Source organism: Vitis riparia, chromosome 4, assembly GCF_004353265.1.
Source record: "Vitis riparia cultivar Riparia Gloire de Montpellier isolate 1030 chromosome 4, EGFV_Vit.rip_1.0, whole genome shotgun sequence".
NCBI lineage: Eukaryota > Viridiplantae > Streptophyta > Magnoliopsida > Vitales > Vitaceae > Vitis > Vitis riparia.
Window position 1 is genome coordinate 23,818,922 of NC_048434.1, and position 23,720 is coordinate 23,842,641.

The 23,720-nt window shown below is 36.3% G+C and overlaps 1 protein-coding gene across 1 annotated transcript; it reads left to right on the forward strand.

Moving 5' to 3' along the window:
* The first annotated feature begins 992 nt into the window (after positions 1-992).
* Positions 993-23,720, forward strand: LOC117912858 (SAL1 phosphatase-like). The gene is made up of 8 exons (XM_034827613.1): positions 993-1,239; positions 15,414-15,489; positions 19,074-19,147; positions 19,245-19,447; positions 20,730-20,940; positions 21,023-21,121; positions 21,191-21,344; positions 23,208-23,720. The coding sequence occupies exons 1-8, from the start codon at positions 1,036-1,038 to the stop codon at positions 23,369-23,371; spliced, it is 1,185 nt and encodes a 394-aa protein (XP_034683504.1). The 5' UTR covers positions 993-1,035; the 3' UTR covers positions 23,372-23,720.

Genomic DNA, 23,720 nt, shown 5'->3' on the forward strand with positions numbered 1-23,720 from the left:
TTTTTATCCCCGTTTGTCTTAATTATCTCAACAATTTCTTTTGCTGCTCCACGATTTCTTTACCCTAAATATAATTTATGAAGATAAATATGTTAAATTGATAATTTAAATAAATTTTATCAAACACTTATAATATTTAAAGTAAGAATTAAGTAATAAGTTTAAGTCAACAATTCAGGTATAATTTAATTTAAAATCAATTTAAGTTATTAAACAATAAGTGTTAAATTTTACCAAACACCCCTAAGTAAAAATGGTGAATTTGAGAATCGAAAAGGTGCTCATCAATTCTTATTAAAAAGTATATAAATATATTTCAAAATCTTTTTAAATGTCAACTACAATTAATGAATAATATTTATAAGAAATATAGAAAACTATCTAAATATATCTCTATTAATCCCTATAAATACGAAAATCTTAGGGGAATCTTCTTGGTATAGGAGAACACATAGGAACAATTTGAGAGAGCTCTTATAAAAATTGAATATTTTGTATAACAAAGATTTTTTTTTTTTTTTTTTGACAATCTTTGAAGATTTCTTGAAAATCTTTAAAGATTTGAAGGTTTCTTGAAAGTTGTTGAAAATATGAAGAATTTTAGTAAACATTTTTATAAAAACATCTAAAAATGTTTCAAATAAATTGTCAATAAAAATATTATTAATTTAAAAACTAATTTTTTATAAAAACATTTCTAATAAAGGTTAATAAAAATCTTATTAATTTTAATTTTTTTTTTGGTCAAAATCACTTTCAAGTTTCAACACTTCCTACTTTAGCTAGCAATAATTTTTGTTAGAAAAAAAAATGGGGTTAGGATATATATACCTTCAAAATTTTAATAGTTAAATATTTAAAATCTAATTTTAATTATTAAAATTATTTCAGATCACAAAATTAGGAAGAAAATGTGGCATGGCATAGCATTTTAAAGATGGGCCTTGGGCACCCAAGAGCAGATACAGATGCCATCACGCAAATCAACGGGCAATTTGTTTTGGGTAGGTGCTGAAATACAAAGAGACAGCAGTTATGATTATGTCAATGTGCAACCTATCTTCATCATTGGGATCTTTAAATTCATTCAGACTTGTATCTTTTCATCATTCCGCCATTCCTAAAATTACAAAACCCTCACTCTTCTCTCAGTTTCCCAAAGTGGTTTCCTCCATGTCTTACCACAAAGAACTCGCTGCTGCCAAGAAAGCTGCCTCTCTTGCTGCTCGCCTTTGCCAGGCAATTCTCCTCTTCTCTCTCTCTCTCTCTCTCTCTCTCTCTCCTCTTGTTTCTGTTCTTCGTTATTTCTCTTAGTGATGATCTTAAGGACTGAACTTTGTAATTTGAGAGAGCCCCATATCCTAAAATGGGCATTTGAGAGAAACCCATGCTTTGGATTTGCCTATATTGTCCACGTTTTGGATCGGAAAGAATAACTCGAATCTTAAATTGCTATCTGAGCAAAACCCATATCTTGGCCCTGCATACCTTGTTAATCTTTAGGATTGGAAATGGTTGGTGAGCAAGGTCCAGAACCTATAATCATTATTTTAGCAAAACCCATGTTTTGTCTTTGCCTAAAACTCGAGCAGGATTCAGAGTCTGAAATTACTATTTGAGCAAAACCCTTGTGGATTTATCCATACTCGACTTGAGTTTGTGTGGTGGTTTTGTGATGTTTGGGTGGTGATGAATGTGTTTTGTAATTTGATGCAAAAGAGGCTGGAGGGAGATGGGTTACTGACTAGTCAGCTCAAGGTTGGTTTGGTAACCTGAGTTTGAAATCTGGTTTATGTGGCCATGTTATTGTGTTTGATATGAGTGCATTGTCGAGTGAATGTGCTATTCCTAAAATGAAAATCAGGCGAGTTTACCAGATTTGAATTGAGATTTGACAATTCAATTAACTCCTAGCATCTGTTTTGTTTGGGAGGATTCTTTGCACTAATATTAATTTCATGTAGTTGATATGGGATAAAAATTTTACAATTTTTGGTATCTTATTTGAGCTGAAAGTTTTGACCCCTTTTTTTTCATTTAAAACCCATCATGGTGTTATGACTAGAACATTTGAGAGTATATTGCCTCAAAGAATCCATAGATTAATCTGTGGTAAGGATGAAGTTATTTCAGATAAAGCTCATTGCCCATGAAAACCTTGGGAAAGAGAAAAAGGAGGAGAGAGAAGGAGATGTGCACACTCGGATGCCGCCTAGCTAGGTCCCTAGTAGGCATGGAATAAACTTACATACTTCAATATAGTAAACATATTCCTGTGGATACTAAATGTATTCCTTGGTACTATGTATATTGACGTAGCTAAGGGCTGAATAGGTTTAAATTGGTTTTGTGCAATGTCCTGGATATTTTGTGACCCCTTTGATTATTTGAAAACTCCCTAAAGGTAAATCCATCAATTTGATAATCAATTTTAGATTGCTGAACCTTTTAGGAGTGAGGGCTCCTCGGGAATAGGTCTAAATTGATTTTATGCAATTTTCAGGGCATTTTATGATCTTTTGAATAAATTTAAAAACTCCCTAAACATCCATCATTATGTACTAATTATTATAACAAAATTTGGAGTTAAGACTGTAGTGACCCACCCTAAAAGGGGCCCATTAGGAGATAGGAATCCTACTCCAAATCAGAATCTAAAATGGAATCATTGTCTTAACAAATAATTTGAAGGCACTAGCCCAAAACAATTGGATCATTTGAGTTTGGATTTCATGTGGTTTGAGACATTATCTGAACTAAAAATTAATTTGGAGAAGAGTGAGCCTATTCCAGTTTAGGTATCGATGACGTGGAGGTGCTAGCTGCTTTTAAGGTTGCTAGATAGGGTATCTATCTTCATTTTATTTAGGCCCTCCATTAGGAGTTCAGTTCAAATCAACAAGGATCTGGGACCTCGTAGAGGAGAGATTTCAAGAGGCTCACTATGTAGAAAAGACAATATCTTTCCAAAGAGGGAGACTTACTTTAATCAAAAACACTTTTTCTAGTCTTCCAATCTATTTTATGTCACTATTAATAGTCCTAAGAAAGGTGAGTCTTAGGCTAGAACAAATCTAAAGAATTCTTTGAGGTAGGGTAGAGCTTGTAAAGAAACCCCATCTTGTTAAGTGGTCTATAGTTTATTTGGACAAAATGCATGGGGGTCTTAGCATTAGAAATCTCTCCATCCTAAATAAGACTATTCTTGGCAAGTGGTGTTGGAGATTGGCAACTAGAAGATAACCCCTTTGGAAGCTAGTTATTATTCTTAAATTTGGGGAAGAAGAAGGGCTTGGTATTCAAGGGGAGTGAGAGGTGGATATGGGGTGGGGGTGTACAAGGCGATAAGAAATGCTTGGGACTCCATCAAGGGTAGATTTTGCTTCACCATTGGAAATAGAAGAATGGTAAAATTTTGGAAAGAAAGATGGTGTAGTGATTTATCATTGGAAGAATCTTTTCCATCTTTGTTCTTTATAGCCCTCACTAAAGATGCATTGGTAGCAAAAGCGTGGGAGTAGTCTGGGGAAAGAGGTTGGTGAAACCTTCACTTTTCAAGATAGTTTCACAATTGGGAGTGACAACCTTTTTCTAGTAACTCCATCGTGTAAAGTTAGGAGAGAGGAGGATGATAGTTTGGAGAGGAAGGAGGCCAAAAGTGGCAAGTCCTTTGTTAAATCCTTCTACAATTCCCTAGTCAAGGGAAGAGGAGTGCCTTTTCCTACAAAATGTGTGTGGAATTTTAAATTCCTATGAAGGTGGGTAGAATTTTAACGATCAATTAACTTAAAATGAGGCGAAGGATTATGCTGAATAAATGCTATATGTGTAAAAGGGCGGAAGAATTGATTGATCACTTGCTCCTGCACTATCCTAAAACAAGTATCCTGTGACAATTGGTTTTTTCGTTGTTTGGTATGGTTTGGGTGATGCATTCAACGGTAAGAGGAACTTTGCTAAGATGACATGGAACTTTCATGGGCAAGAAATCAAAAGGAATTTGAGGGCCACTCCATTGTGTTTGTTCTTGACATTGTGGAAGGGAAGGAATAGACAGGCCTTTGAAGATTCAGAACTTTCAGAACAAGCAATTAAACTGTCTTTAATCAGCACTTTTTTGGAATGAGTCAAATCACGTATAGATAATTATTCTTTGAACATGATAGGTTTTGTAATTAGCTCAAAATAAGGAGAAGGGTTTGTTTTTTGTTTTTTTATATTTTTTGTTTTTATAAAAAACAAAAATGTATTAATTATGGATAAAAAGAACAAGAGAAGGATGATGAGTCCTCCCCACAAAATACAAGAAGCTGATCAAAGAGTGACTGAACTCTTTCTTTGCTTGTCTGATTCTTTTAGCAAGAATGTGTAAAAAACAAAAATGTATTAATTATGGATAAAAAGAACAAGAGAAGGATGATGAGTCCTCCCCACAAAATACAAGAGGCTGATCAAAGAGTGACCGGACTCTTTCTTTGCTTGTCTGATTCTTTTAGCAAGAATGTGTACATTGTGTGTACCACTTTATTGCCCCTTCTTGTAGGATATATATATATATATAACCTCTTCTTGCCCATAAAGAAAAGTTGTTTCCAGAAATAAACATGCAGCAGGAAAAGAATACAATACAATTAAATGATGCTGATAAAGCAACAATAACTAAAAAATAAAATAGTGGAAGCAAATGTTTACAAAATGTGCTGCTTAGCTGAGAACTACTAAATTGAATTTAAAATACATAAACGAAATGGACTACACATCCCACAAGTCTAATAAGAAAAAACATTGAAGCTAGGTGACTAGTGACTTGCTTTCTAAAGCTAATTCTACCATTTATTGGCACACGAAGATCCTCATCTTAAAAACATTAAAAATAGATGGAGTGAACTTAAAGTTCAAGGAATAGTCACAATGTGTAAGTGTTAGGATGGCCAATCTCAAGAATTTTCTAAGTTTTGAAACATAACTTATAATGTGCCTATAAAAAAACATAACATATAATAATTTTGGTGTACAACCACTAGCATAATATAATCATGGTAGCATTCATATAATGTATGAGATGTAACACATTCAATTATAGGTTCAGGCATATCTATGGTCAATATATTGACCATATACAATTCTACTAGCTGTGGCCAACCTACATTAGCACAATCTTCTGGGTCTCACTAATTTGAATTCTAATTCCAAGGAGCTCATCTCTCAATCATCCTTAGCATACTTTGTTGCCTTGGACTCTACCACCTAACTCAACATCAATACTCATAACCTCACCTTATGATCCCCTCTCTTGCTACATAAATGGTGTGAACTTTTGGATCAGAATTTCACAAAACACCTAATGGTGTGTACATGTTATCATGCCCATGAAATTTTAATACCAAAAGTCCAACAATTTATTTAAATTATAATAGGGTACATAATTTCATTAGTTGTAAGCATATGCAATGAGTTAAATAATTGCTTGAAGACAAAGTAGCATTTATTTTTCAACTTAGTATGCATTTTACCAAATTACAATTCAATATATATCTCATGTCATTAGTAAATTTATTTATTTTTTTAATAGGCAAATGAGAAAATATATGAAAAGCACCTATTAGATTTGATTGTTTGGTGTGACTACTCAACATCATTAAAAGACTTCTATTTCTTTCCTTTTAAAGAGTCTAAAACAAGGAGAAGGGAGCGACCCTCCTAGTTTTTCTCCGTTTCTCCCTATGAAAGAGCCATGCTTACCTAAAAGGTTCCTTATAGTTGAAGCGTGCATCACCTAAACCACTCCAAAGAGAGAGAATATCAGTTGTCACAACAAACTTGCTTTGGAACAATGCAAAAGCAAGTGATCTGTTGTTTCCTCCTCACCTTTGCATGAAAACATCTATTCAATAAAGTCTATCCCCTTCTTTGAAGTTGGGTAAGAGTAAGAATTCTTCTCCAAGACACTTCCTAGACAGAAATAAACCTTCTTTGGTACCTATGTGCTCCATACCATGCTTGTTAGGAAAGGGTCTTTATCTCCTTCAAAACAGGATGAATAAAGGGATTTAACCAAAAATTTGTTGCTCTTGAACTCATCCATCTCAATTTGTCCTCCATTTCCTTTTTAATTGACAACGATTGTAATTTCCATAAGAAAATCTCCACTTCATCAAGCTCCTAATTATTACATTGCCTTGAAAAGTGAGAGCTCCAACCGCCTCCTTCCCTAACTTGCTCCCACGCCTCTACAACCCATCCCCCTTTGTTAGATGCAATAGAGTATAAGTTTAAAAATGCTTCTTCCAAGTTAAATCCCCATATCATAAGTCTTTCTAGAATTTAACCCTTCTCCCATTCCTAATTGAAAAGCAAGACCTGTTTTTTATACCCTTCCATTCATTTCTCATCGCTTCCACACCCTCACTCCATATCCTTCTCTTACCCCTCTCAAACACCACCCCTTCCTACTCTTTAAACTTCCCTACTAGGATTTGTTTCCATATAGACACCCTTTTAGTAGTAAATCTTCAATTCCACTTACCAAACAAAGCCTTGTTTAAGGTTGAGGTCTTTACTCTAATGTGCCACCTCCTTACAAAAAAGTCTTTTTGGATCTTTTCATGTCTTGAATTAACCCTTTAGGGAATGATAAACATGGACATGACATAAATTGGAAGGCTTGACAATGTGCTTTTTATCAAGGTAAGTCTCCCTCCCTTTGAAAGGTATGCCTTTTCCACCTTGCTAGGCTTTTCCCAAAATCTCTCCTCTACTCCATCCTATAACTGAAAGACTTATAAGAGACTCTTAAAGGGAGACCTAAATAGGGAGCGAGAAGCTTCCCTATTCTACAATCCAACATTGAGGCTAATTCCTTCACATTAGCTACTCCCTTAATAGGAATTACCTAGATTTTATCCAAATTAAAATTTAAGCCAAATATCACCTCAAACCACATAAAAACCCAACCTAAATATCTCAAGTGATCTTGATTGGCATCGTAAAGAATCATAGTGTCATCAATAAACAAAAGGTGAAACACTTCCATTCCCTCCTCATCCCTTTTAGCCACCTTAAAACCCAATATAAAGCCTCTTCCCTTGGCTCTGGTCAACATCTAACTAAGAGCCTTCGTTGCCAAGATGAACAAATAAGGGGAGAGGGGATTGTCCTGCCTCAAACCCTTAAGGCTTTGAAAGAAGCTTGACATGGTTCCATTAACAAGAACAAAAATATTTGCCATAGAAATACACCATTTTATCCATCTAATCCACTTTTGGCTAAAACCCATTTTGGTCAAGATTGCAATTAAGAATTCCTAGTTAACATGATCATGTCTTCTTAATGTCCATCTATAAAATAAGGCTCAAACTGTTGCTCTTTGGTTTGGAGTTAATGACTTAACTAGCACTGAGAACTACATCTAGAATTTGTTTGCCTTCTATAAAAGCCTGTTGATAATTTGAAGCCACCTTTCCCACCACTTCTTAAAGTTTGTTCACTAATACTTGAACTAACAAATTGAACAATCCCCTTACAAGACTAATGGGTTTAAAGTCCTTCAAATCTTATGCACCACCTTTTTTCTGGATCAACACCAAGAAAGTGGTGTTTAAGCTTGTCTAGAAAGTGCCTTGAGTGAAGAACTCCCTAAAGAATCCATGACCTTAAACTTAACTATATCTTAACATGATTGCCAAAATGTCATTGTGAAACCGTTTGGCCCTGGAGCCTTGTCCCTATAAAGACTGGAGAGAGCATAAAAAGCTTTCTCCGAAAAAGGCTCCTCCAAGCTCCTGGAGACATCGCTTCCCAAAACCTCAAAACTCAAACTCCTAATGCTTGGTCTCCAATCTCTTGGCTTAGAAAGAAGAAAGTGAGAAGCGTTGCACATCCCATCCTTAATCTCTCACTCCTTAGACAAACTAGCACCATTAATTATCACTTTAGTCAACAAGTTTATTCTACTGCGTGCATTGACCATTTTTTTTTTAAGAAAAACTGGGTATTCTTACCTCCTTCCCTTATCCAAATTTCTCTAGATATTTGTCTCCATGGAGTTTCTTTCATTGAAGCCCACTTTCAATGTATTGTAACTATTAACAAGTAATATATAACATATGCAAGAGATATTTATTGTAGAAAAATTTAGTAAAATCTTGCGTATTCTAAAAAAAATTTGTAGTCAAAATTATAGTAGAATTTGCAATACGTCTTTTCAAACTTAACTTTCGCCTCTAGCGTAAGAAAAAAGCTAGAACTAAAACAGAGCATGTTGAAATGCTTGTCACTTTATAGATTTTTCTTACTAGCCAACTGAGTTGCAAAACTCTCCAAATCTATTCTATGTTGAATCTAGTAAATATGTAAAAATAATGTGGAAGCCCCATAACAAATTCAAATGGTATTAGAATATCTAGAATCCAAAACCTTTTAGCACCTTGTGCTAACAATCTACTTACCTTTGCGAAATTCTTTTTCAATGCAAATAGAATCCAAATTTAGTAGAATTGGATTGTTTGTTTTTATTTTTTTGTTTCAAACTTAATAACATATAAAAATAACTAGGGGTCAAGATCATTAGCCAAAACATTCTAGAATTTTGAAAAACACAAGTGGTTCAAAGCAGCCTTACTTGAATCACCATGTTTATCATCAATCTGTCCGAAATTTTTGTACTAGGCTTTTGTGGTTCCAATGTAGCGAAACTTAGATGGTTGGGCTTGTTATTGAGTTTACTATTTTATAAAAGTGACTAGAAGTCCTAATTTAAAATTTTGGGACTTTTCCAAGGTATTAGACTCATTGATGTTTTCCTAGTTTGTTTGATCCCAAGGTATTAATATTTTTCCAAAAAGTCTTAGAATTTTTAAAATCCCAAGCTGGTAGGAGTACCAAAAAAGAAAGAAAAAAAAGATATTCCTCCTCCATGGGATTTTCCTTCTATCCATGGTGTTATCTCTATCAACCCAACTCAAATCTATTCACTTAGAGATGATTAATTTTTTTATTGGAAACAAGATATATATTAGAAAAGGAAAAAATGCTAGAGAAGGATAAGAGGTCCTCCCCCTCTTTCTACAAAAACCACACAAAAGACTAAACACCTCCGCTAAACAAGGAGGACTATACATATAGACAATCTCAAGCCTCCTCAAAACTCAAACTATCTCATAGTTAACCACCTCTTTTGAATTACGAACCAAGTACCAATTGAATTGAATAACATTGAGTGGAACACCCATAAAGGCGACTGAGCAAGAGCCTAGTTGCAATGATTTGGGGTTCACCTATTGTGGGTTGAAAAGGCATAACCAATCCCCTTAAGTAGCAATACCATAGGAGTTCATTCCTATACACTTTCAATAAGTAGAAATGAATTAAGATTTAGAGCACACTATTTTCTTCATTTTCTAGGATACCAAACAACCTGAGAAAAATAAGGTTCTAGTCCTTTCATTGTGCTCCTGTATTAAGTAATGAGAATGCTCCCAATTAGACACATTTATTTAGATATTAAAAGTTATTTCATTGTTTACTTGATATTTTCCTTCACTTTCTCAAAGAGTAGAGGAAAAATGGTTAAAAAGTTACAAAACTCCATCACATGCCGCATCCAAGTCTTTTGGCTACATTCTCCCAATCAATTTAAGAGCAAAAAGAAGAAATTAGGTTATGAATAGAGATTGGTTCTGACTTTTAAGGAAATGAAAAAGATTTTCATGCCACAAGATTATTCACAATCCCTTGCCCCCTTCATATACTCCTTTGAAGCCTTACAGCTGAAATAAAGAAGAAGAAATAAATAAATGAAGGAAAAAAAATTGAATTTTTCTCTTCCATTTAGCCTTCTATACTTTTGAAGTATTTGGGAATTTACTACTATGTTTCATTATCTTCATGGAGTGACCAAAATACCCTTAGTTGATACAAGAATAACAATTATGCCCTTAAAATCTAAGGGTGCCAAGTGTCCCCTAAAATACTTATTTTTAATTAACTATTCTTTTTTTTTTTTTGTAGCTATTTTTAATCACTTGAATTAAGGTTAGATCTTTAATGTTTTAAATCTATGAAATTTATGATTTAAGGAGAATTTAATCGGCTATAAAAATTGGGGACATTGACCTCAATTGTATTTACTTAAAAAAAACTTGGGTTGTTACAATCTAATATAATACTCACTCTATATTAACTGCTTAAAACCAAATTCGAAAGGGAACTAAAGAGGCTGGAATGCTCCGTCAATTATGAGGGGAGAAATAAGCAGAAAGGTCCTTTTCAGGGCAAGGGGAATCAGCTGATAGTTGTCCAATGAAGCTGAAGATTATAAGTTGGAATGTGAGGGGAGCTAATGATAGCTCTAAGAGGAAAATTATTAAGAACTATATAAGGAGTCAGAGGGTGGACCTAATGTGTATTCAGGAAACCAAGATTCAGGAGATGTCGGAAGGCATTGTGAGAAGCCTGGGTACAGGAAGATTTTTAGATTGGAGAGTCCTTAATGCGGAGGGGGCTGCGGGTGGCATTTTGATTTGGTGGGACAAGAGGGTCTTGGATATATTGGATTGGAAGGAGGGTCTTTTTACTCTGTCTTGTAGATTCAAGACTATTGAAAATGGGGCTACTTGGGTTTTTACGGGAGTGTATGGTCCTTTTACTAAAGTGGAAAGGGAAGGTATGTGGGAGGAACTTGGGGCAATAAGAGGTCTTTGGGACGATCCTTGGTGTCTTGGTGGGGACTTCAATGTCATTCTGTTTCAACAAGAAAGGAGCAGCCAAAGTAGAATCAGTTCAGCCATGAGGAGATTTGCAGAGACTGTGGATGAATTAGAGCTGGTGGACTTGCCTCTGCAGGGGGGAGAGTTCACCTGGAATGGGGGGCTTAATAATCAGGCGTGGGCGAGGCTAGACAGATTTTTAGTCTCCCAAAACTAGTTAGATCAGTTTAATGGAGTCACTCAGATCAGGTTGTCTCGTCCAATTTCTGATCATTTCCCAATCGTGTTAGAGGGGGGTGGAATTAGAAGAGGCCCCACCCCGTTTAGATTTGAAAATATGTGGCTGAAGGTTGAGGGGTTTAAAGACATGGTGAGATCATGGTGGCAGGGGATTGAAGTCAGGGGCAGCACTAGCTTCAAATTGAATGTTAAAATGAAGGAAATTAAAAAGAATCTGAGAGTTTGGAACAAAGAGGTTTTTGGGAGGCTGGAGACCAATAAAGCTGTAGCCTTAGAGCAAGTAGACCATTGGGATAGGGTGGAAAGTGAGAGAAACTTGACTGTGGAGGAAGCTGACTTAAAAAAGGAAGCCAAGGACTCTTTTAAGAAATGGGTGCTGTTGGAGGAAGCCCATTGGAGACAGCATTCAAGGGAGATTTGGTTAAGGGAGGGGGACAGAAATACGGGGTTCTTCCATAGAATGGCTAGTGCACACCGAAGAAACAACACTATGGGCAGAATTAAGGTTAATGGGGAGTGGCTGATAGAGGAGCAGGAGGTGAGAGAAGGAGTTGTGAACTCGTTTCAGCAGGTGCTTTCTGAAGACATGGTCTGGCAGGCGGATATTGGTAGCATCTAGGTGGGTTGCATCAGCCAGCAAGAAGCAGAGAGTCTGGAAGTCCCTTTTTCAGAGAGTGAGATTCATTCGGCACTGATGGAGATGAATGGGGATAAAGCCCCAGACCCGGATGGTTTTACTGTAGCCTTTTGGCAAAACGTATGGGACTTTACAAAAGAGGAGATCATGGAGATGTTTAAAGAGTTTCATGAGCATAATGCCTCTGTTAGGAGCCTCAACAACACCTTCTTGGTGTTGATTCCTAAGAAAAGCGGGGCGGAGGACCTGGGAGACTTTAGACCTATTAGCTTATTGGGGGGGCTCTACAAACTTTTGGCTAAAGTCTTAGCTAATAGGCTCAAAAAGGTGATTGGTAAGGTGGTATCTGGCGCTCAGAATGCCTTTGTTATGGGAAGACAAATTCTGGATGCTTCCTTAATTGCTAATGAGGTGATAGATTCGTGGCAGAAGAGAAAGGAAAAGGGCATTATCTGTAAATTGGATATAGAAAAAGCGTATGACAGCATCAATTGGAAATTCTTAATGAAGGTCCTTAAAAAAATGGGCTTTGGGACCAAGTGGGTGGGATGGATGTGGAACTGTGTGTCTTCTGCTAAATTCTCTATTCTTGTTAATGGAGTGCCAGCTGGGTTTTTCCCTAGCACTAGAGGGCTTCGTCAAGGGGATCCTCTATCCTCTTACCTCTTTGTTATGGGAATGGAGATTCTGGACGTTCTTATCAGGAGAGCGGTGGAGGGGGGATATCTAACAGGGTGCAATATTCGGGGTGGTAGAAGATCTTCATTGAATATCTCTCATCTATTCTTTGCTGATGATACTATTGTGTTTTGTGAGGCGAGCAAAGAGCAAGTATCTCATTTAAGCTGGCTTCTCTTTTGGTTTGAAGCGGCCTCGGGACTTCGTATTAATCTAGCCAAAAGCGAAATCATCCCAGTTGGAGAAGTGGAGGAGATTCTTGAGTTGGCAGCTGAGTTAGGGTGCAGGGTGGGGTCTTTGCCCTCTCACTATTTGGGGCTCCCTTTAGGGGCCCCCAATAGGGCTTCTTCTATATGGGACGGAGTGGAGGAGAGGGTCAGGAGGGGACTTGCTCTTTGGAAAAGACAGTACATCTCCAAAGGGGGGAGGATTACTCTCATAAAAAGTACCTTGGCTAGTATGCCAATTTACCAAATGTCTATCTTCCGCATGCCCAAGTCCGTTGCTAAAAGAGTGGAGAAAACCTAAAGAGATTTCCTATGGGGGGGTGGACACTTGGGAGGAAAAGTTCATCTAGTTAAATGGGAAGTGGTCTGTTCAGAAAAACTCAAGGGTGGGCTAGGGTTAAGGAGAATAGCCACTCTGAATAGAGCCTTGTTGGGCAAGTGGATTTGGAGGTTTGCTTGTGAAAAGGATAACCTTTGGAAACAAGTGATCTCTATAATATATGGGCAAGAGGAACATGGATGGAGGTCGAAGAAGGTCAATGGGGCGGCTGGAGTAGGGGTTTGGAAGGAGATTATGAAAGAATCAGAATGGTGCTGGGAGAATTTGGCTTTTATAGTTGGGAAGGGTTCCAAAATTAAATTTTGGAAAGACAGATGGTGCACTGATACTCCGTTGTCCCAATGTTTCAACCATCTTTTTGTCCTTGCTGCGCATAGAGACGCCACGATTGAGGAAACGTGGGATCAAGATTCGGGTCAAGGAGAGTGGAATCTTGTTTTTGAGAGGGACTTTAATGACTGGGAGTTGGACATGGTTGGTGATTTGCTCCATACTTTGAGGGGTCATAGGCCTTCACTGGGGGATGACTCTGTTAACTGGAGGTAAGGAAGAAATGGCTTTTTCAGGGTTAAAGATGCTTATAGGCTGTTGGATAAACCTAATGATACAGTGTTTCCTGCAAAGAAAATATGGGTGGATAGGGTGCCAACTAAAGTCTGTTTTTTTGCTTGGGAGGCCACTTGGGAGAAGGTGCTCACTCTGGATAGGCTTCAGATAAGAGGGGTGCAACTACCAAATTGTTGTTTTTTGTGTGGTTGTGAAGAAGAGAATGTAAATCATATTCTTTTACACTGTATAGTGACTAGAGTCCTTTGGGATATTATTTTTGGGTTGATAGATATCAAGTGGGTCCTCCCAGAAACTGTAAAGGAGACTCTTATCTCCTGGAGGGGCTCATTTGTAGGGAAGAAAAGGAAAAAGATTTGGAAATCCATTCCGTTTTGTATTTTTTGGACGGTTTGGAAGGAGAGGAATAGATTAGCTTTTAGGGGGGGTGAGTTGAATATTCAGAGATTAAAGAATTCTTTTGTTTGTAACCTGTGGAATTGGGCCAAAGTGTATTTAGATGAGGAGTCTTTCTCCCTTATAGGTTTCTTGGAGTGGATAGCTTCCACTTGAGGGGAGGTAGTTCTTTCTGGTCCTTTTCTTTTTTTGGGCTGTAGCCAGCTTCTATACTCCCTGTATGCTTTGTGGCGTTTAGCCTTTTTATTGAATATCTTGCTTACTTATCAAAAAAAATATTTTTAAGCAATTCAAATTGTTGCTAGGATTTCTTTAATAAAATTACAAGGATTATTCTTGTTATTTACTAATCATTATTGGTAAATTAACAAATTTTAATAAAAAATTGAAAAAATTTCCTACCCAAAATTCTTGGCAAATTGATGATGCTAATTTATTATTATTTTTATTTCCTGAATTGTTTTAAATTGATTGGGGATTTTTAATTATTCCATTTATAATTTTTTTTTTTAAATTACATTAACAAATTTTATTAAAATATTGAAAAAAATTTCTATCCAAATTTCAGGGATGTCACAGAATATATTAGTGTGATTCTTGAATGCCTCTGTTTCAGTGGCAAGTAGCACCACACACTTGGGTAAGATTTGACCTCTTTAGGTTTAGAAGTTCCAATGGAAGGCAAATCTTGTGCTTAATGTCCCATACATTCTGTTAAGGTATATTTCATGTATTTAATTTGTCATTATCTCTTTGTGAGATTTCATAATTTGTTGGAAGGTACTCTTGATAACGTATGTTTTATCATTCAGGAATTGTAGCTCCTACATTAAGCAGGGTGTGGATTGTAGTTCCTTTTAGTACTTTTTTTTTCCTTCTTTCTTTTGGTGTACATGGGCTGTGCCCCACCTTTTTGCTAGGCACCTTTCAATAAATTGCTCTTTTCTCATTTAAAGAAAAAAAGAAAAGGAAAAAATCACAGTTACATGTCGATGATGAAATATGAACTTCTTGTTTTATTCTAAATGTTTATTGTTATGATCAAATTGTTTGTTGTGGGTGTTCTTTACCACTTCTAATTGCTTCATTATGTTCTTTCTCTCTTCCCATTTTCTTTTGCTAGCTTTTCTTTTCATTTTTTGTAATAGATATCCTATGCTTTTATTATCTCCATTCTTTACCTGGCCTACCAACAATTCAGTGTTGCGGTTTAATTAGGTCAGCCTAAGTGGCATAATGAACTTCTGGATTCACCAGATCTTTCTTTATCATGATGAAAATTCCTTTTTTAAGCTTTTGGATCATTGAACTTTTGGGCCCACCACATCTTTTCTTATTATGATGAAAACCCCCCTTTTCTAAGTTTTGGATCATCCATCTAAAATATGACTAGCATCCAAAATGATCTTTCATTTGTTATATCATGTAAGCAGTATATGCCTATTATTCATGTATTTCCAGGCTCTTGAGGATAATTGAGTTGGTTTCCAACCTCCCCAGTCCTTCCTATTGATAGCAACACTGAAATTTGATTTTGTATGTGTGCGTGTCCTGATTTCATGTATGGTTTAGTGTGTATATATGTGGATATATGTATTTATGTATGTATTATTTTTTCTCAGAAAGTGCAAAAGGCGCTGTTGCAATCAGATGTCCAATCTAAATCAGATAAAAGCCCTGTCACAGTGGCTGACTATGGTTTGTATCTTATTCACCTGCACATTTATTTCAACTATATTGATATCTGCTATCAGCTCTCTTAGTTATTCTTATTAATGATATCCTCAGCTGGATTGAAAACCAAGGCACTGTTCAGTTTCTAATCAAATTGTTCACCAGCTATCTTTTTGTGCATGAGATATAAATTGGAGCAGTCAGGTTTTCTTTTTAGGCAACATATTGAGGTATTATATTTTTTAAACGGTTCATGCCTACTTCATATAAATTCTAGTCCTTGGAGGTGAATAGGATCAAATAAGGATATCTGCTGAAATATTTTGAATTACAAGCAGCAGTTGCATTTGCATCATAGTGAAGGAATTAGTAATCCTTTCTTTTTCATTATATGCATATGATTCACTCAATTGGTCTGCATTCTCACATACAAGAAATGACACTATTAGCCATCTCTTATATTTTACCTTTTAATGATGGTTAAGAATAACAAACTGCATTTTTTTTAACATATTTGTTACAATGATTTTCTTTTGTAAGAACTGAGCAGGAACCAAAGTTTCTATTAAAGAAAAGGAAAAATACACTTGCATAAGGGGATGCGTTCTGGTTAATTTCCTCTTAGGAATGAATCTTTCACTTGATTAAATCTTCAAAAAGCTGTTATCTGTCAAAAATTGTATAGGCTTCTCTTCTTGAATCTAAGGTTCCTCAATATATTTCAGGAAAGTAAGTTTCTTTAGAGCTGCTTTGTTTTGGGACCTGGTGTCATATAGAGAATTCCGTCTTTTGATGGTTGAAATAAAGTTTGTGTCTAGGTGGTAGAATAGCCCTTGTGCAGTCCTATTTATATCTTAACCCTGTCTATTTCATTGCTGTTTTCAAGATCCTAGTAGAAGTGACTGCTAGGATTGGGAGATTGCAACAGGACTTTCTTTGGTCAGGATTTAGGGAAGGGAAGAGAGACCATCTTGTTGGTTGGGAGCATGTGTACAAACTGTAAAAGAAATGGGGGGAATGGGGTTAGATAGGATCTCCTTGAGGAATAGAGCCCCTTGTAGGGAAGTGGCTGTGGAGATTTCTTAGGGAGAGCAATGCTTTATGGATTAGGTTCATCTTAAGCATTTATAAAGCCACATGCAAATGGCTGGGATGCCAACACTGTGGTCAACTGGTCACATTGTTGACTTGATACTTTTTGAAAATAGTTGGTCTCATTGATTGGAGCAAATTTAGTGAGACTTTCTTTGAGGATGTGGGATGGGAGAGAGAAAACCTCATCTAGTGAAGTGGGCCACCGTTTGTTCAGATAAGAGAAAAGGGGGCCTAGGTATTCGACGTCTTCTTCTCTCAATAAGGCTCTTTTGTGCAAGTGGAATTGGTGCTTTGCAATAGAAAGGGGGGTGTTTTGGAGACAAATTATTAACAGTAAGCATGGGGAAGTTGAAGGGAGTTGGTGTTCTAAGGAGGTAGGTGAGAGTTATGGTGTTGGGCTATGGAAGGCCATAAGAAATTTGTGGAAGATAGTTAATTGTAGAATTTCCTTCTTAGTGGGCAATGGGAGAAGGGTAAAGTTTTGGAAGGATAAATGGTATTGCGATGGACCTTTGAGTGTTTCTTTTCCTTCTTTATTTGCCTTAGCCACCTCCAAGGAGGCTTGGGTGGTGGACTTGTGGTCTCACTCTAATGGTAGTGGTGTATGGATTCCTAGATTCTCTAGGCACCTAAATGATTAGGAGATCAAGGATGTGGAGTGTTTCTTCGCAAGATTGGTTGGCAAGGTAGATGAGGGATGAGAAGACAAGGTATGCTGGTTGGAGGAAAAGAGTGGAACTTTCTCTGTTGGGTCTCTTTATTCTAACTTGGGGGAGGGGAGATTTGTGCCGTTTCCATCTGGTATGGTGTGGAATGCTTGGGTTCCACCTAAGGTAAGCTTCTTTGCTTAGGAGGCGGTTTGGGGAAAAGCTTTGAATTTTGATCAGCTACAATAGAGAGGTTGGTCTTTGGCCAATAAATGTTTTCTATGCCTTACTCACGAAGAGTCAATTGACCATATCCTCCTACATTGTTGCAAGGGGAGGGTGTTATGGCAGTTTTTGTTCTCTCTTTTTGGTATCTCATGGGTGATTCATTCCACTGTCAAAGACACTTTGTTAGCTTGGCAGGGCTCTTTAGTGGGGAGGAAGCGGAAAAAAATTTGGGGTACTACTCCTTTATGCCTTTTTTGGATAATTTAGAATTGGAGAAATAGAAGAGCATTTGAGAATGAGAAGCTCTTTGATCATAGGTTGAAAGTACTATTTCTATGCAGTTTGTATTCTTGGTCCAAGTTATTTATAGGCAATAGATTGATGTCCTTTTTTTATTTCATTTATTGGTTGGTTTTGGCTTGAGGGAGGGAGTATTTTTGTTTTCCCCCTTTTTTTGGCCTTTTTTTGGTGGCTATTGTATACATTGTGTGTACCTTGGTGTGCTTTTTGGCGCTTTTCAATACATTTGCTTCTTATCTATCAAAAAAAAAAAAAAAAAGGCATAAGTTGATTCACAATAAATTAAAATAATGATGAAAATATTTTAGGTATTTTTTCCTCAGTTGTCCAGCTTGTATTGCTTCTTTAGGAGTTTTTTCTCTTGATTTAATCATATCTATGTACTGTGACACACACAAGAAATCGTTGTTTAGCCTAGTGGTCACTTTCTTTCTCTATGAAAATTGAGGTAAGGGGTTCAAATCCTTATGTTGTGACTATAGATAAATTACAATGATTAGAGCATCCTGCCTAAACATAAAATTATGACAGTAATATTCCCATTTCCTTGTGTGTGTCTTATCCTGTTTCCACTTTATTTTTGCGTCTTGACCTCATCATGATCAGATGCTTTTTCCTAACTTGGCTTGGTATTGGATGCTTGTAAAATGTACCTTTCCTGAGGTTAGGTTTTTTACTGTAGAATTTTTAAAGCTTTGATCAATAGGAAACAAAAATATTAGGGAAATATGAGTGTTTTCACATGCTACTCAATTTGATTTTCTTGAATAATAGAAATGTTCCATGTTTTTGATCAGGCATCCAGATTTTATATTGCAAGGAAATCCCACTTTTTAACTGTCCATGGCTCACTAGAGAAATTGCTTAATGTGTTCTAATCTTTTGAAAATTTGAGTTTCTTCTTATTTTTACACTGCTTTTGTGTTTGTGTATAATAATGAAATGTGTGCTCTAAGCTTGTGATATTTGAGTTATAAGATGTGATTTAATTGTAACCTGGATTAATAAACATTTAAAACCTTGATCATGCAGACTTAATTATCTTTTTGATTTGAAATATGAAGTTTTTTAATAATGAAAGAATACAGGCTAAATTATCTGATACACTCTTTTGATGGGATATAGAAATTCTGGTAGTCTTGATTTTTCAATCCATTTTAGTTCACTTTGGTAGAGTTTGATACTCTTAGCATTTTGATTGTGCATAAAGGCTCTAACTAAGCATTCATGCTGTGGATGTTTTCAGTAGTCACTATGCTTCTTTTGGCTTTTAGGATTGATATAAAATGATATGAGCTAATTACCAAATTGCTACTATTTCTTATTTGTGATTCTCAGGCTCACAGGCTGTAGTTAGTTTTATACTGCAGAGAGAACTTCCATCTGAATCTTTCTCATTAGTGGCTGAGGAGGTTTGTTTTTATTGCTGTAATTTTTAGTGACTTGTAATGATTATATCTTTTCACCTTTGAGTTGCAGAGCTAGTTTCTATAATTTTTATATCTCTAGGATTCGGGAGATCTTCGCAAGGATGGTGCCCAAGAAACACTAGCACGCATTACAGAACTTGTGAATGATACTCTTACCAGTGATGGGACATGTGTATCTCGTGTATCTGAGGAAGATGTTCTTACTGCCATTGACTCTGGCAAATCTGAAGGCGGTTCTAATGGCCAACACTGGGTTTTGGATCCTATTGATGGCACCAAAGGGTGAGCTTGGTTATAGAAATGCAACAATTTGACATGATTTCTTATTTATCTTGCTTCTACCAGTATGAAAATAGATGTTTATGTTGTCATGATGGCATGAAGTTTCTTATATTCTTTTTACTTTGCTATGTTGTATGCACATGTGGCTTGTTAGCATTTGGCCCACTCTAGATCCAATCATAAACGTCAAAACCTTATTAATCAAGAGTGAGAGAAGGAGAGAGAGTTCTTTTAATGAGTGTCTTTTTCTTTTTCTTTTTCTTTTTCTTTTTTTTTTATCCGCTCTTTTGATTAGATGAGTGTAAATCCTCCTTTAGATATTAGTATATTAACTTTTCCTAGAGGCTGGTCTTCTCTTAGTGAGTTCCTTAGTAAGTCTAATATGGATTTGGAATTAAAGGAAGCACCCAACAAGGAATGGCAATGGAATGGGTATATTTAGGTACTCGTCTCCTTCTGCCGTTATAGGATGGATTTAGGAGAAGCCTAAATGGTTCAGGTGCAGGTTTGGGATTTTTTTTTTAAACACGGGCCAAATTCAGGTATTGCCTTATCCCACCTCATCAAACCTTGATTATATATAATTAAAAAAAAATAATTTAATTTAAATTTCTATCTTTTTTCTTTTTCTTTTTAACATATATAAAATAAAAAGAATTTATCTATCATAAAAATGAATTATAAAATTTTATAATGTTTATTTATTTATAGATGATATTTCTTTTTAATATACTAAACAATTTTAAAAATTGAATGGGGAAGGCAGGGCAAATATGGGAAATTTGCCGACCCTTCCCACCCCTTTTAAGTTTTTTATTGGGATGGGGATAAGAATTAGTTTAAATATTTGGGTAGGCTTGGAATGAAGGTGACCCTCGAACAATGTTGTCATCCTACACCCAATAACAAAAACCAAATAGGTTGTTGGCATTTGGCCCTCTCGATGCCCAAGCATAGACACCAAAATGTTATTAATCATGGCTTTTCCACTGCAGCTGACTGGGCTTTCTTGTGGCAGCATTTGATACTGATAAGACAAAGAAATGAATTTGTTTTTTTATTTTACTTATTTGTTTATTTTACTTGTTTCTTTTGGGATTTGATTATGATTTGTTGAATGAAAAAGAAAGTTGATTTCCTTTTCCTTCGATTTTACCTTGCTTATTTTTGAATTTTAATTGTTTTGAGTCTTTTGACCACTAATTGAATGCTTTATATTGATTTTAAGTACTTACCAGCCCACAATGATGAAATAGCTTGTGTTTGTGAGTTTTTAATGTAGTTTTCTAAGAGGAGACCAGTATGCAATAGCATTAGCACTGCTAGATGAAGGAAAAGTGGTGTTGGGTGTCCTCGCTTGTCCAAATCTTCCCTTGGCATCCATTGGTGGTCAAGATCAGCATTCTTTACACAACCAAATTGGCTGCCTTTTCTCTGCTAAAATTGGCGAAGGAACTGATATGCAGCCATTAGATGGTTCTTCACCAATAAAGGTTGATACTAATGCAATTATTTCAATGGATATTCCATTTGAACATTAGAAGCTTATTTTTGATACTTTTGATTGCCCTTTAGGTGCATGTCAGCGCCATTGAAAACCCTGAGGAAGCATCATTCTTTGAATCATTCGAAGCAGCACACTCAAAGCATGACTTGTCTAGCTCCATAGCAAAGGTACTGCATTGTCTTTGCAGATGTCTTATTGTTCTCTCTGTCTTATATGCCTAATTATTTTCTGAACAGAAACTTGGAGTCAAAGCACCCCCGGTTAGAATTGATAGCCAGGCGAAGTATGGGGCTCTATCCAGAGGAGATGGGGCCATTTATCTTCGCTTCCCTCATAAAGGATATCGTGAAAAAATATGGGATCATGCTGCTGGATGCATTGTTGTGACAGGTACCAAAACCTCAGTCTGCCTTTTCTTGGTTTATTTCTATTTATGTGAGAGAAAATGAAAAAGAAATCGTAGTGCACTACCTTTGTTTAGTTACAAAACTCATCTTTTGCACTTTAAACTTATTTTATTGGTAGTAATAAAACTGATTTCATTTCTGAAATCTATTTGGATGTCCCATGAGCAGCAGCTCGATTAGCAGGTACTCCTGTTTATCAATGGGGGTTCCCAGGTTGGAGCTGAGCCTCTGGCTTAATTAATACACGGTTCTTGGGGGAAGGGTCATATACTCATGGTCTTCCCAGCTGTATGAGGTGAGGCTAGTGGATTTCCATGTTATTAAAAAAAGAAAAGGGAGAGAGAGAGACAGAGGCAGAGAGAGAAATCTGGTTGCACATAGAAGGGATGGGCTGTTATTGAAAACATGACCAACTATTTTTTTCCTCCATTTTTCTCAATATTCTTTTAGATGTTTGGTTTTTATCGTTTCTGATTTTCAGACTCTATTTGAATAATCATCATTGATTGAAGACATAGCAAACTTCTTATTTTTATATCTCATTATACATGTTAGACCTTTAGGATGTTTGATTTTTCAAAATCGTTCCTTCTAGGAATGGTTTATATGATTAACGTTTGATTTTTCAGAATCATTCGTTCTAGGAATGGTTTATGTGATTTCTCAATGAAACACATCCAACTGTTGTCATAATTTATTGGTTATGGTTTCTTGATTAAATTTGAAATTTCTTGTCATGTTTCTCATTACCTTGGGGGAAAAGTTCTTGACACTCATAAAAGATTGACTTGTTGAGTCTTAGTGGGTCCAAAGTAGACAATATTTATATGGGTTGTCATACACATCAAAACCAATCCCAAACAGAAAATTTGTAGAGTTTGACCATCCATGAAATTCATGAGCTATACCAAGGATGTGGGGTCTACATGGGAGGGTTAATATGATGCACCAGATCACCTATGGAGAGAAGTTTCTGGTACTTGCAACAGACAACTCATTGATAAGTGTTGATGTGTTTTAAAGTCATGGAATCAGTGGGCTCAAAGTGGATAGTATCTATATGGGTCACTATAGTTCTTGAGACATTTTCTAATTCAAGGTGTGATTATATCATTGAAATGGAAATATTCCATTTTTCTTTACATAGTGCTCCTGTAGAAGAGCTCGTTGGATAGAGTATAATGTTGAGCCTTGTCAAGAAAACCAAAGTCATTTGAAAGCACTTTTCATAAGTGAATGGCCTAAAATGCTTCATTTGTGCTTTCAGCATGTGCTAATGGACCATACATGGTACAGTTACTAGGTTGAGGAAAATATGATTCAATGTGTTGATGTGGAACCAAAACAATGTAATTCAATGTTAGGCTTGATCCCATTAGTTACTATGCATGTTAGCTTTGGAGCCCCAAAGACCACAGGCTCTGACTGAGATGACAAATGCCAACCAAAACCTGAAGATAGAGAACCCGAAACTTCCAGGGGCATGCATTCTCAATAGCTTCTGTGGGGCCAGCAAGTGTATTGTAATGCTTGCATCAAAGTAGCAGCTATAAAATTCCATTTAAATGAGAACCCATGAGAACTCATGGATTGTCCTGATAGACAAGTTTTCAAATTAATGGTTGTATTGCATATCAAAAAAAAATAAAATAAAAATTAATGGTTGTATTGCTCATATACTCAGCTTAAGTGGGGGAACAGACCCTTTTAACACTTCATCGCCTGCCAGAGCCCAGGACGAAGACCTGTTTGTTTTTATCATTTCATATCATGGACGATATTCATATATGGGTGGTAGAAACCACCGATGTTCATGACATTTTCATTTGTCCATTGGTTTTTGCAGAAGCTGGGGGTGAGGTGTCAGATGCGGCTGGGAACCCATTAGATTTTTCTAAGGGAAGATATCTTGATTTGGAGACAGGCATCATTGTCACGAATAAGAAGTTGATGCCATCGCTATTGAAGGCAGTTCGAGAGTGTCTTGATGAGAAACCTTCCTCATTGTAATTTCTTTCTTGCTTGCAGTTAGGAGAGTTTACTGATGAGAAAGCTTCTTTTGCTGCAGTTTCTTTTATAAAATTGATCATTTATTCGGTATGTGAGCATTTAGGCAAGTGGGACGGTAATCAGCAGTATTTGATCAAATCCTATGTTGAAGTTTATTGCATCTTTTCAGCTGTATCGTAACCACTGGCCTCAGTTTCAAACTGTCATCATTTTCTGCTCTAGTAATTATGGGTAATTGGGACTATGTATAATTATGTTTCGTCCGGATGAATGAGTCGGATTTGTTTTGAAATGTTGTTTTCTTCTCTTTGTAGTTTTCTGGTGAAAGTTCGGAAAGTTTGGTTGGAAA

Excerpts from the sequence above, each read along its gene's own strand:
- LOC117912858 (XM_034827613.1), top strand. The coding sequence starts at position 1,036 with ATGATTATGTCAATGTGCAACCTATCTTCATCATTGGGATCTTTAAAT. Across the intron at positions 19,448-20,729 it reads CCTATTGATGGCACCAAAGG|TTTTCTAAGAGGAGACCAGT; the intron begins GTGAGCTTGGTT and ends TTTTTAATGTAG. Across the intron at positions 21,122-21,190 it reads TGTCTAGCTCCATAGCAAAG|AAACTTGGAGTCAAAGCACC; the intron begins GTACTGCATTGT and ends TTTTCTGAACAG.